At 42.2% G+C, this 13,131-nt stretch overlaps 1 protein-coding gene across 1 annotated transcript in view; it reads left to right on the top strand.

Annotated features, from left to right (window-relative positions):
* Nucleotides 1–13,131, top strand: part of epha4b (eph receptor A4b) — a 78,987-nt gene that overhangs the window by 7,171 nt on the left and 58,685 nt on the right. Inside the window, exons 2-3 of the mRNA XM_030775927.1 lie at nucleotides 3,477–3,541; nucleotides 8,142–8,802. Of these exons, the coding sequence (XP_030631787.1) occupies nucleotides 3,477–3,541; nucleotides 8,142–8,802 (726 nt within the window). The remainder of the gene's footprint in view (nucleotides 1–3,476; nucleotides 3,542–8,141; nucleotides 8,803–13,131) is intronic.

Consider the following 13,131-nt stretch of genomic DNA (forward strand, 5'->3'; position numbering starts at 1 on the left):
GGTCTTGGTAGAGGTGTTTGAATCTTGGCAGGTAGATGAAAGCTGCAAGGCTGGAGGGATTAGAGAGCAGAGAGATCATTGCTTTGGACACACTGAGCCTCCACCCCCTCCCAACACAAAATCTCTGCTAATCATCTGCAGTAAACACATTCCTGCTTTAGACACTATTCCCTGACCGCTCAGACAAGTACCGCTCCATGAAGTGCCCGGTCACACTGCCTGGAGGAATATAGACTGTAGATTTGGTTCTGTAGAACAAAAGATTGATTTTTCTTTTTTTGTGTTTTTGAGAAAGGGGGCAAAGCTAAAGAACAAGTTGAAGTTTGATTTGGTAAGATGTGCCAAGGCATTGTGTGTGTTCCAAAGGCAGTTTACAATTTTGACTGCAGCCCACCCTCACGGAGTATGAGTAACACTGTTATGAGACAACAAAATAATTATACAAATTCATCATAATGATCTGGGCTCCATGTGTTCTGTGTTATTAATGGGCTCTGGCCCGTTTATTACTGTAAAGCAAGATTTATAATGGACATGCCAAAACTTCAAGTGCCCCCAAGTCTAGTGTGCTGAACATTGAATTCATAATTCCTTGGAGCTCATGTTTCGTAATATGTTAGTCATTCCTTTTGCATAGCAGCTCAGGCCAGATCCCATAATGTGTGCAGTGTCTAGTGATTTCAAGGCATAAGTGCCCGTGAATCACGAATGCTTGAAACATTGTGTAGAGTATTATAATGTGATCTGAAGATGAAGCAAGGCTTGAATGTGAAGGTAATGTGTGATTTGTCTGTAGATGATAACGATGAGAGTGTTAAGAGTACTGGCTCACAGAAGGACTCCTCACCTCTTAATGAGCAGGGGTGGCTTAAGAGGCTCTTTTTTTTCTCTGGGGTGTCCCATTCCTGGAACATAGTCCCTGAGTCTCTCAGCTTTTTATTTCTAATGTAAAACGCAGGCTGCCAACGATAATCAATAGTTGAGCGTGCCCACGTGAAACCTGACCCTTGTGAAAATCCCCACACTGTATGTAAGGAGACAGCGATAGCAGAGTTTATCAATGGGATTAGCTTTTGTTAGCGTGCTACTTCAAACACATCAGTCTGCGTGTGAGAAAGTGGTGAAATGGACAAACTTCCCCTCATGAAAAGATCACAGAAACGATGTTTTCTAACCCGAAATGTTTCGGCGTCTTATCTTACCAGAACGGACTTGGGGCTGTGATAACACAAGCAGAGTGACATCATGTACTGTCATAATGGACGTCTAGATGAAGGGAGATGAATCATTTGTTGTTAAGTGTTGGTTCTGTTTGATGTCTTCTCTATTGAGCCTTGAGCTATTGATGGTATTTAGCTTTGGGCTCATTAGATAAAACAGAATCGGAGCTGTGGCTGAAAGACTGATGATCAAGTCTTTTAGCTGGGAGGTGAAGCAGCCCAGACCCAGTTTGGGTTACAAATGTAGAGGCTTCTGGATATTCCTCAGGGAGTGAGAAAGAAGGAACGAAATAACGAGAGAGAGAGAGAGAGAGAGAGAGGGAGAGAGAGAGAGAGGGAGAGAGGGGCGGGGGGATAAGAAGAAAGGAAAAAGAAATACATACCTCCTCTTTCACACATGATCTGGGCATAAAACGAAAGACTGAAAAAGAAGATTATGTTACGAGATTCTTGACAGATGATGTATCTTTCATGAACAATCTACAAGAAGCCAACCATGATATTCTGACACATGGCCCTAAAAATAAATCAGGTTTTACTGATGTTTAATGTCTGGATGAATCCCTTGATCATTTAAAAAACCAAAACTTTATAGCTAAGTTGTGGCAATTCATCACACAGTAAGTAAATACTTGACTGAGAAGTGTTTATTCTGCTCATGTAAATTCTCAATTCTAATGTTTAAGTCGCGCTCTAATGGCGTTGGATGAGGAAACATTATCCATTTGTGCGTTCTGCACATGTTGAGCTGTGGAACGAGACTGTAATCTGTATGTCTGCCCAAACAGCCGCTAATTCAACCAGAAAAAAAAAAAAAAAAGTACGGAGAAAAATGCTCTTGTTTTGTTGGAGGCTGGAAAGTGGAACGCTCTCTCTCTCTCTCCCTCTCTCTCTCTCTCTCTCTCTCTCTCTTTTAGTGTAATCCTACCCACTTGCTGGATAAATGGCTTTTGAAAACACACTGGCATACTTTCCCCATTACTTTATTTATTTTGAAATGTCACCATCAGGGGGAAGGTAATGTGTTGTATCAGGAATCAGCCTCTTTTGGAAAGTGGTCCTCATCAATCGACTCACTGTAGAGAGGGAAGAGAGGAGAGTAGAGATGGAATATGGAGGGGTGAGCCAGACAGATGCTGTAAGTAAAGGTCGTAATTATCTACAGTATCACGTTTATTTATTTATCACTGAAATTCCCTCACTCTCGCGCACAGACCGTATTTATAGAAAATCATTGAACCGTTTTGGCATGTAGCAATGCGATTTTGGAAAGAAAAAAAAAAGAAAAAAAAAAGAAACAAAAATGGTAAGCATGTAAAACAAATGACATGTTACAAGTTCATTTTTCATTGTACTTTTTCTGTGACAAGGTATGAGAACGTTCATGAAAAATAAAATTTAAATTGTCAGTAACTTGGCTGTTAGCTCTGCTGGTAAGGCAGTTTAAGCACATTGAAAACACGCTTAGCTCAGCATTTTTAGCACGACAACTTACAGCTGATGTATTGATGATACACGTGACAGTGGTGTGGGAAGAGACAGGGGGCTGAGGTTGCAGTTGTGTTGTCAAGGCTGGCTCTGAGTAGAAAAAGGCAACATCTGCAGATGGGGCCTAATTAAAAATTAATCACTCACGGTGCTGAGACCTTAATTACTCTGGAATAGAACTCAAAGTGGGAAAACACAGTTCAGAGACTTGGTGTTGGGAAGGAGAGAGTCGGGGGAGGGCTGATTGACTCCAGAATTTGAATAGCCTTTTTTTTTTCTTTCTTTTTTTTTTGTTGCTGTCTTAGAACCATTTCTTCAATCCAATTGCTCCTTAATTTTATGCTAACTTCTCTAGTAAAGCACTCTTAATTCACCGTTCCTTATCTTTTTGTAAACCTGAGTGTCAGTTGTGTTTTGTCCCCATGTGGTATTCATCTTGGTTGCATTATAGGATTCCTCTATTACACTAAAGAGTCTTTCTTTGTTAAGAATTCATAGCTGTGTTTTTCTTGTCTTTGAAGAATAGGGGCTTTGTGGGAATGATTTAGAATATGGGATTAAATATGCGCCCCTGGTGGGAGACCTGATAGTTAGTGACTGTCCAATAATTCATTTGCCAAATATTTAACTGCATCTAAACAACTTGTTTCTCCTCACAGAAAGTCATGAGATTGCTTTGATTGGAATGATTCATTACGCTCTCTCTCTCTCTCTCTCTCTCTCTCTCTCTCTCTCTCTCCCTCTCTCTTTTCTTTTTTTTTTCTAAAGTTACACTGCTGGATTCTATGTCGGCTCTGGGAGATCTTGGTTGGGAGGCATATCCAGCTGAAGGGGTGAGTGACACAACCGACCAGACTCATGCATCTTTGGTGAATCACTTTTTTTTTCCTGTTCAAAAGAAAAAGAAGAAAATCTCATTCATATTTATCTACGTCAATAATCGCCAATAATTTGGGCTTTCCCATTTAGGGCTGCACCGATTCTATTTAGGACCATGGGGTCTGTCCAACATTTTACCATGGTAACTCCACCGTGTATGATCAGTCCATGTTCCATGCATCTGTAAAAGTTCTCTGATTTCAACCTCAGCTGCACTTCTGAACACACTAAGTTTTGTGCATGTGTGTGTGTGTGTGTGAGCGTGTGTGCGTGTGTGTTTTCTTTCTTTTTTTTTCAAACTTTCACTCAAATTGTTGCTGCTAGTCACACTACACATGGCCCAGGCTCACTGGCTCATGTATATTCATGAGACAGGCCTCTGCTCCGTTAAGGAACGTAGGACAGTGAAGTGGGAAGTGCCTTCTCTTGTACTTATAAATAGCTGGTTGTTGCTGATGTATGAGCTGTGTTTTGTTGAAGTGAAAAGGAGAGCTGGAGTCAAGGTCATTGTAGAAGGGGGTTTTCTTTTTCCTCAGGCAGGTAGGTTCAGGGAGCTTAGATTTATTTCCAGTCGAGAGCTCAATCTAGCACCGACTGTCCTGCCACCGTGTCTCATTTATCTGAAGAAGAAACGGAGATTAAGATCCTCTAAAGCAAAAACACAATCCCTCTGTCACCACCGAGCTGATGGACCGGCTACACAACTGGAAGACAGAGTGAGAGAGCGAGAGAGATAGAAGGACAAAGAGAACAAGGAAAGAGAGGGGAGAGAGAGAGAGAGAGAGAGAGAGAGAGAGAGAGAGAGAGAGAGAGAGGCTACTCCATCTTGCCCACTGGTGGTAGCCTAAAAATAATCAAGCTAGAGAAAGCTGAAGCTTTAAAGAGCATCGGTCTTTAGGATTCCACGGTCGCCTGTTAAATGATTCAGCAGAGCCGTCAGGATCTGTATCAGATAGGCCAAATCCACACACACACACACACTGCGACACAGCACACACACACACACACACACACACACACTGCAACACAGCACACACACACACACGCCCTTCCCATGATGGGTGGCGTTCTCAGCTAAATGTGGATGGCAGCAAAAAAAATTTACAAATGATTTTTCCACTGAACTGAAAATAATTTGACAATGTTCCAAAATTTTCCCTTTAAATAGAGAATTGTAAGACTTACATAACAGCTCGTTTTGTTATGTAACTGGCCACTCGTTAAACGATAAGAAATCTCTTCCCATCCCTTCCTTAAAGATCAAGGGGACGAGAATAAGTGGACACGATGTATTACGCGTGTGAAATACAGCAGATTATTCAAAGACACATGTTAAGCAGAGATCTTGGATGTATTAGAAATGCAATGCAGAACATTTTTTGGAGGGGAAATGTTGTTGTCTAGATTTCTATCTGTTATACTTCCATACCTTGTATGTACAGAGATGTTGAAATGTAAAAATTGCTGTTGGTTGTGTGTCTGACTGACTGGTGGTCTATTGAGTTGCGTAGTGACTGCGTGAGTGATGTGGTGATTAGTCTGTGTGATTGTAGAGCTTTTCTTTCAGACTGCTCAGGGCCACATCTGCACTGTCTCTATAGGGAGTATAGGGAACTCAGCATGTCTCATCCTCTCTCTCTCTCTCTCTCTCTCTTTCTCTTTCTCTTTCTGTCTCTCTCTCTCTCTCTCTCTCTCTGTCTCTCTCTCTCTCCCTCTTTCTCTCTTGCTGTCTCTCTCTCTCTCTCTCTCTCTCTCTCTCTCTCTCTCTCTCTCTCTCTCTCTCTCCCTTTCTCTTTCTGTCTCTCACAGTCTTCAGTTCTCAGTCTTGCTTAAAGAGACATTCCCTTTTCTGTCTATCATAACAATCTCAGTTTCAATACTGTACTCTCATCAAAATACCCAAGTGGATATCGTATCGTACACAGTGATTTACTAATCAAAGCTGGACATTCATGAAACGTTTTTGTATACTTTTTCAATCTTGATCAGCAGAGTTATAGAGGAGAAAACAGTCGTTCTGAACTCTCTGATGGTAACTACACTACAGGTTAAGATCCCTCCACTGAAAAATCAGGCTAATTGTTTAGACACAGCATAAGTTCTCTTTGACGTCTTTTTTCCCTTGATGAAAATTTATATGTGGGGGAGTTAGTTTTTCTCTGTTTTGCTAGTGCTGAGGGACAATAAAAGCACTGAGGAATTGGGGGCTACACGGAGGTCTCACCGTTGGGGCTTATATTTCATACAAGTGGATTATCATGTTGACCTGGTACCCCTTCACTGCAGACAGCCTAGTGTTTGGAGGACTCAGAGGAAAGGCAACACATTCCCACAGCTCCGAGTTCACCTCCGGTGGATATTTGCCTTAGTGAGTCAATTGTCTGCCACTTGACCCTCACAGGTCAAACCTAATACAACCTGCCCAACACCAGATGTGGAGGGCATGCTTTGGATCAACTCTGAGACGATTTTTGCCATATATTTTGAAAATGCCGTGTGTGTGTGTGTGTGTGTGTGTGTGTGTGTGTGTGACAGGTCACAGAGGGAGATAGAAAACAGGTAAATCTAATGATGTGTGTTTTAAAAGGAACCCTTCTTCAAAAAAACAGACCTTTTTTTTTTAGGATTTAAAGCCAATTACACATAAGTATCTTAAACTACCGGATGATTGTGGACTGAAATTAAGTTAAGCCAATGAAGGCCTTCCACTGAGTCCATGGTTTGACATATTTGCTCTGCTTCAAAGCAATCAGTGGACTGAGAGGTGATTTGAACAGAGTTTAAGTTTCTCAGATGAAGTGTTCTGGACTAGGCCCAGCTGGACAGCTTAATTAACAAGACGACCATGTCACGCTCATGACTCTAGAGCTGATTGAGAGAGGCTAAGCCCTGCCTCCTGTCCAAACAGCCGGCATTTCACATATCAGACGTTTGTGTGTGTGTGTGTATGTGTGTGTGTGTGTGTATGTGTACCTGAGCCTATGTCTGTGAAAGAACAATAGAGGCCATTGGCAGCTATTGCATCATTATTTTTTTTAAGATTTAACTGCATTATATCGTATGGTTATCACTCATGTGTGTGTATGGTCCTCTAAAGGTTTTATTAAATAATTTTCAATATTGATAGACTGACTGCAGGCAATGGCTCCCCTAAGCAAGTTTTCAACAGCTGTGCGTAGGCTGAATTTTGAAAATATATACATGAGAAACCCATAAACGTGTCTTTATCCCTGTATAAATATTTCTTTAAATTCTGTAATTATTGCACTCTAGGGAAAGGACAAAATCTCTTTCTGAAAAAAAAAAAAAAATGCTAGGAAAAGAAAAAAAAAAACCATTTAGTGGCCATGTCACTTTGATCTGAACACATGGATTCGTTTAATGTGAAGCTGTGCTAGTAATTGACCTCCATACCTCTGTTGCTTTTTTTTAACTGTGAGCCATTCCCTCCGTCACCAAGGAGTCACATCTTTATTACATGTGACATCATGGGATGGTTTAGATGATAGAGTTCCCCACCTCTCTTCAAAAGAATCATAGCAGTAAGCAGAGGAACATATTCCTGAACTCTAATGGCTCTTATTTTTGGGGGGAAAAAAAGGACGAGTTCAAATATATTTGGTGAAAAACTGCGAACCTTCCAAATGTGTTCATATATTAAAAACAGATGATGTGCTTTTGTCTGTCTGAACAAAATTGGAAAACTGAATGGAGTATGTAAAAGGTTGCGGTGGGTGTTTAGTCTTTCAAAAGACATTAACGTCAAAATTGTAGCTTTTGCCCTCCCTTGGCATCTTATTGCCCCGCATTTCAACATTCATACACCATTCAGGCCTTATTTGCATCTGTTCTGGAGGAAATGATGGGGAAACCTGCGGAAAACAACTCTAGTGCTTTGGCAGAAAGGAACAAGAGCATTTTAGTGTGCACAGTGATTGAAGCCTAACAGGATATTTGGTTATTGCTCAGTAGCTCATATGAAATCGCTCTTTACTTCTGGACTGCCGAGGTGGTCTTCTCCATATTTCCACTCAATTACAGTCATATGAAGACAGATCTGCATTTTATTTTGGTAAATCTACTTCTCATGGTGCATCAGACGTTCAAGGAATTGTACTAACCCAACCTCCTTGACAGTTTTTTTTCCCTCTTTTAGGAATAGAAATGTTTTCTTACTCATGCGAGAAGTGTTCTCAATTACAGAGCCTCACACAAGTGGAAGCAGATGGTTTTAAATGATGGGAGACAACAGAGCCCTGTGTTACCTAATGCCCCCCCCCCCCACCCCCCAAAAGACACAAACACACACACACATGCATAGACAGACAGACACACATGTATACAGACACAGACACACACACAACCACACACGGTCAAATGTATGCTTATAATCAAACTGTACTAGGCATGTCACCAACTAACACACACAGAACCCCCCCCCCCCCCCCAAAAAAAACAAACAAACCACTGAGCATGTTACAAACATATCAACCTCAACCTACACAGGGACCATCCAGCCGCTCCATTATTAACCCTTGTTGTCTTTGTCTGCAGTGGGAGGAAATTAGCGTGATGGATGAGAGCAACACACCTATGCGCTCCTACCAGGTGTGCAACGTGATGGAGGCCAACCAGAACAACTGGCTCCGCACTCGCCACATCCCACGAGACGGCGCTCAGCGAGTCTACATCGAGATCAAATTCACCCTGCGTGACTGTAATAGCCTTCCTGGGGTCCCAGGGACCTGTAAAGAGACCTTTAATATGTACTACTACGAGTCCAACAACCCAAACCTATGGTTCATCAAAGAGAGCCAGTACGTAAAGATCGACACCATCGCGGCCGACGAGAGCTTCACGCAGACGGACGTCGGGGATCGCGTGATGAAGCTCAATACGGAGGTGAGGGACATCAGCAACCTGAGCAAGAAAGGTTTCTACCTGGCCTTCCAGGATGTGGGAGCCTGTATCGCCCTGGTGTCTCTCAGAGTCTTCTACAAGAAATGCCCCCTCACCGTCCTCAACCTGGCCCAGTTCCCCGACACGGTGACCGGGGGGGACTCGGCTCTGGTGGAGGTGCGCGGGTCCTGCGTCAACGACTCGGAGGAGTTTGAGGTTCCGCGGATGTTCTGCAGCGCGGACGGAGGCTGGCTCGTGCCAATTGGACGATGCGTCTGCAAACCAGGCTTTGAAGAACACAAAGACTACTGCCAGCGTGAGTGACGGATAGCTTCTCTGTTATTCCCCTCTGTGTGTTCAAATAACGGATTTTACTAGATGCTGAATCTGCTATCATGATGACTTATTTAGTGTAATGTTTAAGGGAAGGATTTTACTTTAGTGGAAAACAAAATATGAGTAAATATCAATTGAAATATATCAGCACAGTTTTCCCCTTTCTGAATTAGTTGTCAAGGTTGAAGTCGGTAATTTTATTTGTGCAGTATTTAAAGAGGATTTAAGCTGTTGTATAACACACATTCAAAAGTGTTTTGTGAGCTTCCTCCATCTTTGCACATTTTGGTTCTGAATGCTCTTTTGAACTAACCTTGAAAGCTGGTTTTGAGAGCTGAGAGCTGACGACTTGGCTGCATTTACATTTTGCTATTCTCCTGATTCCTCTGGTCTTTGGGAAACTATGCTTTCAGGATGTAGATCATAGAGATCATTCTGCAGACTGTCTGCACTCTTTGCTCCCGCTCTAAACCCATATGCCTCAAGCCAGCAGTCTAGCCATGGTGTGTAATGTGTGTGTGTGTGTGTGTGTGTGTGTGTGCGTGCGTGTGTGTGTGCACATGCATGCATTTGTTTATGTCTGAATGAAGAATGCTTTAAGAAAATAAGAACTGTATACTGATGTATGATACTGATGTCGCTACAACCAGCTGTTTCTTTTATTTTGCTTTCAGGGTTGAGTACCATTTGATTCAATCTTTGTGTTGTAAAATCAATGCAGTTAGGATTCTGAACTTGTCAGTGCTTGGCATTAAATAATGTCTTTAATAGATCTCCACCCTCACCCTCTTTTTTAGCCTCCACTCAGATTCATTGCTGATTAGTCCTTCACTTCCTGTTTAGCCTGAAAACATGTTAGATTTCCACAGTGTTTCCCTGAGACAGGATCAACATGTCCCCCTTAAGAATTGTTTTAGACATAGTACACAGAGAGTTTGTGTGTGCCTATCTGCGTGTGTGTGTGTGTGCGCCCGCATGTGTCTGTGTGTGATTGTGTGTGTGTGTGTGCACGCATGTGTGTGTGTGTGTGTGTGTGTGTGTGTGTGTATGTGGGTGTGTGCACGTGTCTGTGTGTGAATGTGTGTGTGTGTGTGTGTGTGTGTGTCTGTCTGTGCATTTGGCTGCTTCCTCTCTAATGGCTGTTGAGTGGCTTCATGTTGTTTGATAATGGACAGGCCGGGGCTTCATAGGGAGACGTGCTGTGGAGCTAATCATAGCACCTCCACGAGCCCACTCCAAACCGCTCAAGAAAGATCAAAGACACTTTCTCATCTTCTCTTTTTTCTTTTTTTTTTTTTTTTTTTGTGGTTTTCTTACTATTATGATATGCATTCTCACTGTTTGATTTGCATGCGATTACAATTCACTTTGCACTTAACTCTGGTTTCATACGAGAACGCATTTGAATCATTTTGAATCATTTTGAATGAATGTATTGCTCTCAACTAAAACATTGCCCCATATTGCTGTCTGCTAAACCATTCAGAAATATCTACGCTGTGGAATTAGATCTTATCAGACGAGATGCTGTGCTTTGCCTCAGTCAGTCACGGAACGCTGATGGAGATAAAGCTTGTTCCACATGCTGTTTCTCGTTCGTTTTAATTACCACTCATTTCCTTCCAATCAGCCTTGTCCAATCAGCGACAACAACAGTGAGACTGATACAAACAACCTCTGACCTATAACAAGACTGTAAACTCAGTAAGCAGTGAGAGACATCTTTAGCGTGATTCTCAGTACTGTGGAGCCTACAGGGCTGAATGGGGATGTGGATTATTATTCAGGCCTATTGACAGTAGTAGGGCATGGGTCAGCACCTCTCTGTCCTTGTCTGCGTGGTTGTGTATGTGTGTGTTTTGTGTGTGTGTGTGTGTGTGTGTGTGTGTGTGTGTGTGTATGTGATTTAAAATACCGGTTTACCGACAAGGGAAACTTTATCACTCTGCGCAGTCACTAAAATCACTGTTTGCTGTTTGGTTGACTTTAAGTTGTTTATTTTTTTTCTTGTCAACAATAATAATGCTCAGCATTAGTATTACATACAAGAGAGATCCAAATGAGAAATGTTCCCCTTCTTTTCACGGTTAATACTTTAATTCCTCAGGCCAAGCGAGGTCTTCATTCAAAGAGATCGGGGCCTCATTTGGAGTGCATGAGTGAGAACTGTAATGTCTTAGCATGGAGGGGCTCTGCGAATGATCCACTCAATCCCTTTTTCCTACAGTTTTTGGGCTTATTTGACTTCAGACCTACTGTAGAGAGACGGCTCTCTTTAATGTGGAATCCTCACAGGCCACCCACTTCACCAGTCTACAGGTAGAGATCTTAGCGGCATTATAAAGCTCAGTGTAGGATTACCACTGCCTCTTCAATCTTTACTTTGTGTTGGAGCGTTCAAGGCCTCACTGTTCTAGTTCGTTCTCACATAGTGATGAGAGCAAATATTGCCTGTGTAGTACTGACATGATACCAGCGCAGATGGAATGTGCCGTCAGACGGAGAAGGGCGTGTATGAGGGGCACTTTGCAGCTGTGATACTAATTTGACACGTTGAGCTCAGTGGTTTTCAGGTGCAGGGTTATAAGTAAATCTTGCGGGACCTCATAAAGTCTTCATTTGGTCACTCAAGTTTAAGAGAAAAGCCCTTTGCTTGTTCTTCCTGTGCCTTAAAATGGAATGAGGTAAACGTGGAGAAAGTTATTTTCTAGTGCTCATCAAAGCCACGGGGTTGTTCCCTTGTTCTGCCCCCCCCCCCCCCCCCCCCCCCATCTCTCTCTCTCTCTCTCTCTCTCTCTCAGGGTGCACAGTGAATGAAAATAAAAACTTGATTGAATATAAAATGACAGGAAAAGTTATTATTATTTTATATATATATAAAGAATGCGTACTCGGCTTTATTTATGAACTGCTCAACCAATCCTTAACCAATTGTGTTCTTCATAATTTAATGTTGCGAAAGTTAAGGCTTTTCATTGTTGCCCATTACTAAAATAAAGAGAGAAGAAGACAGGGGAGGTGAGGGAGATGGAGGGAGAGAGAGAGAGAAGGAAGGGAGGATGTTCTTAACAAGTGAGTAATTTAGCTGCTGAAGAGGAAACAAAAGATGCCTCATGCTCCCCGTGGCGTTTTGCATTTTTTCCCTAGAGACTTAAACGCATGCTCACCTCAACACTGGAGCCCAGCAAAACAAAAGGTCATAGCCTGTAGAGAATGTCAGGCCTGCTAAATAGCTTGCACTGTGAAATTGTCAGCACACTTATGTATTTAAATGAGTCTCTTTTTTTTGCTTGTCGTCTTTTGGCAGTGTAGGTGCTAATGGATTCATTAGTGTGGTCTATTCCTGCACTGAAATGGCAGACTCCCCTAATTATCGGCATTTCCATACCATCTTTTTTTTTTTTTTAAAGCATTGCCACTTTTTCCCCCGTGATTATTTAGTGGCTGATTTTCGGTAATGGTCACCCCCACCTCCCCTGACTGGGGTTTAACGGTGCTCAGAGACCACTCAGTAGATGAAACTGCTGGTCCCTTTTTAAATATTCATAAACCTCATGGATCCAAATATCGTTGGGAAAAGAAAAAAAAGAAACTGGGTAAAAAAAAAAGGCTAAGTGCTTTCATTAAAAAAAGGCAAACAAATAATAGAAAATGCCGAAATTCAATTAGGCTTGCCGTCTTCCAGCCTTGTAGCTCATTTGGAAGTCAGTAAGGTGGGAATTTGAATTCTGATCAGTGTGTGTGTGTGTGTATGTGTGTGTGTGTGTGGCTCGGTCTCCCGGGGACGGGCAGGATTCTTGATTGCGACAGCTTGCCCACACGTTTCCTCTGCCTGTGTAGCGAGGCGGACCAGAACCGGGGTCCTAAACCGGGACATGGGCTATGGAACGTTCCCAATGACTCATACATCGCCTGTCTCGCATATGAAATATTAAAGCCCAAGTGGCTACTTCACTTGTAAGACTGAGGTTTCATTCCTTTTTTTCTTTTTTTTTTCTTTTTTTTTTTTTTTTTTTTGAACATTTTTATTTTGGAATAATTCAGTTTGGACCAGACGAGATGGCTTTTCAGTCTGTGTCATGAGGAAAAAAAATAGCACAGAGGGATAAGGACACAGGATATGGGCTCTCTCTCTCTCTCTCTCTCTCTCTCTCTCTCTCTATTCCCTTAAGACTCCTACAAGCCTGGAAAAAGAATCAGGCCACAAGGTGTGTTTAAGTTTTGTGTGACAGACTGATCTCTTTATTGACCGGGAACAAAAAAGAAAAAAGAAAAAAACCCTAAGAAATACAGAGAATCACATCAGAAT

The sequence above is a fragment of the Chanos chanos genome, chromosome 5 (assembly GCF_902362185.1).
Source record: "Chanos chanos chromosome 5, fChaCha1.1, whole genome shotgun sequence".
Lineage (NCBI taxonomy): Eukaryota > Metazoa > Chordata > Actinopteri > Gonorynchiformes > Chanidae > Chanos > Chanos chanos.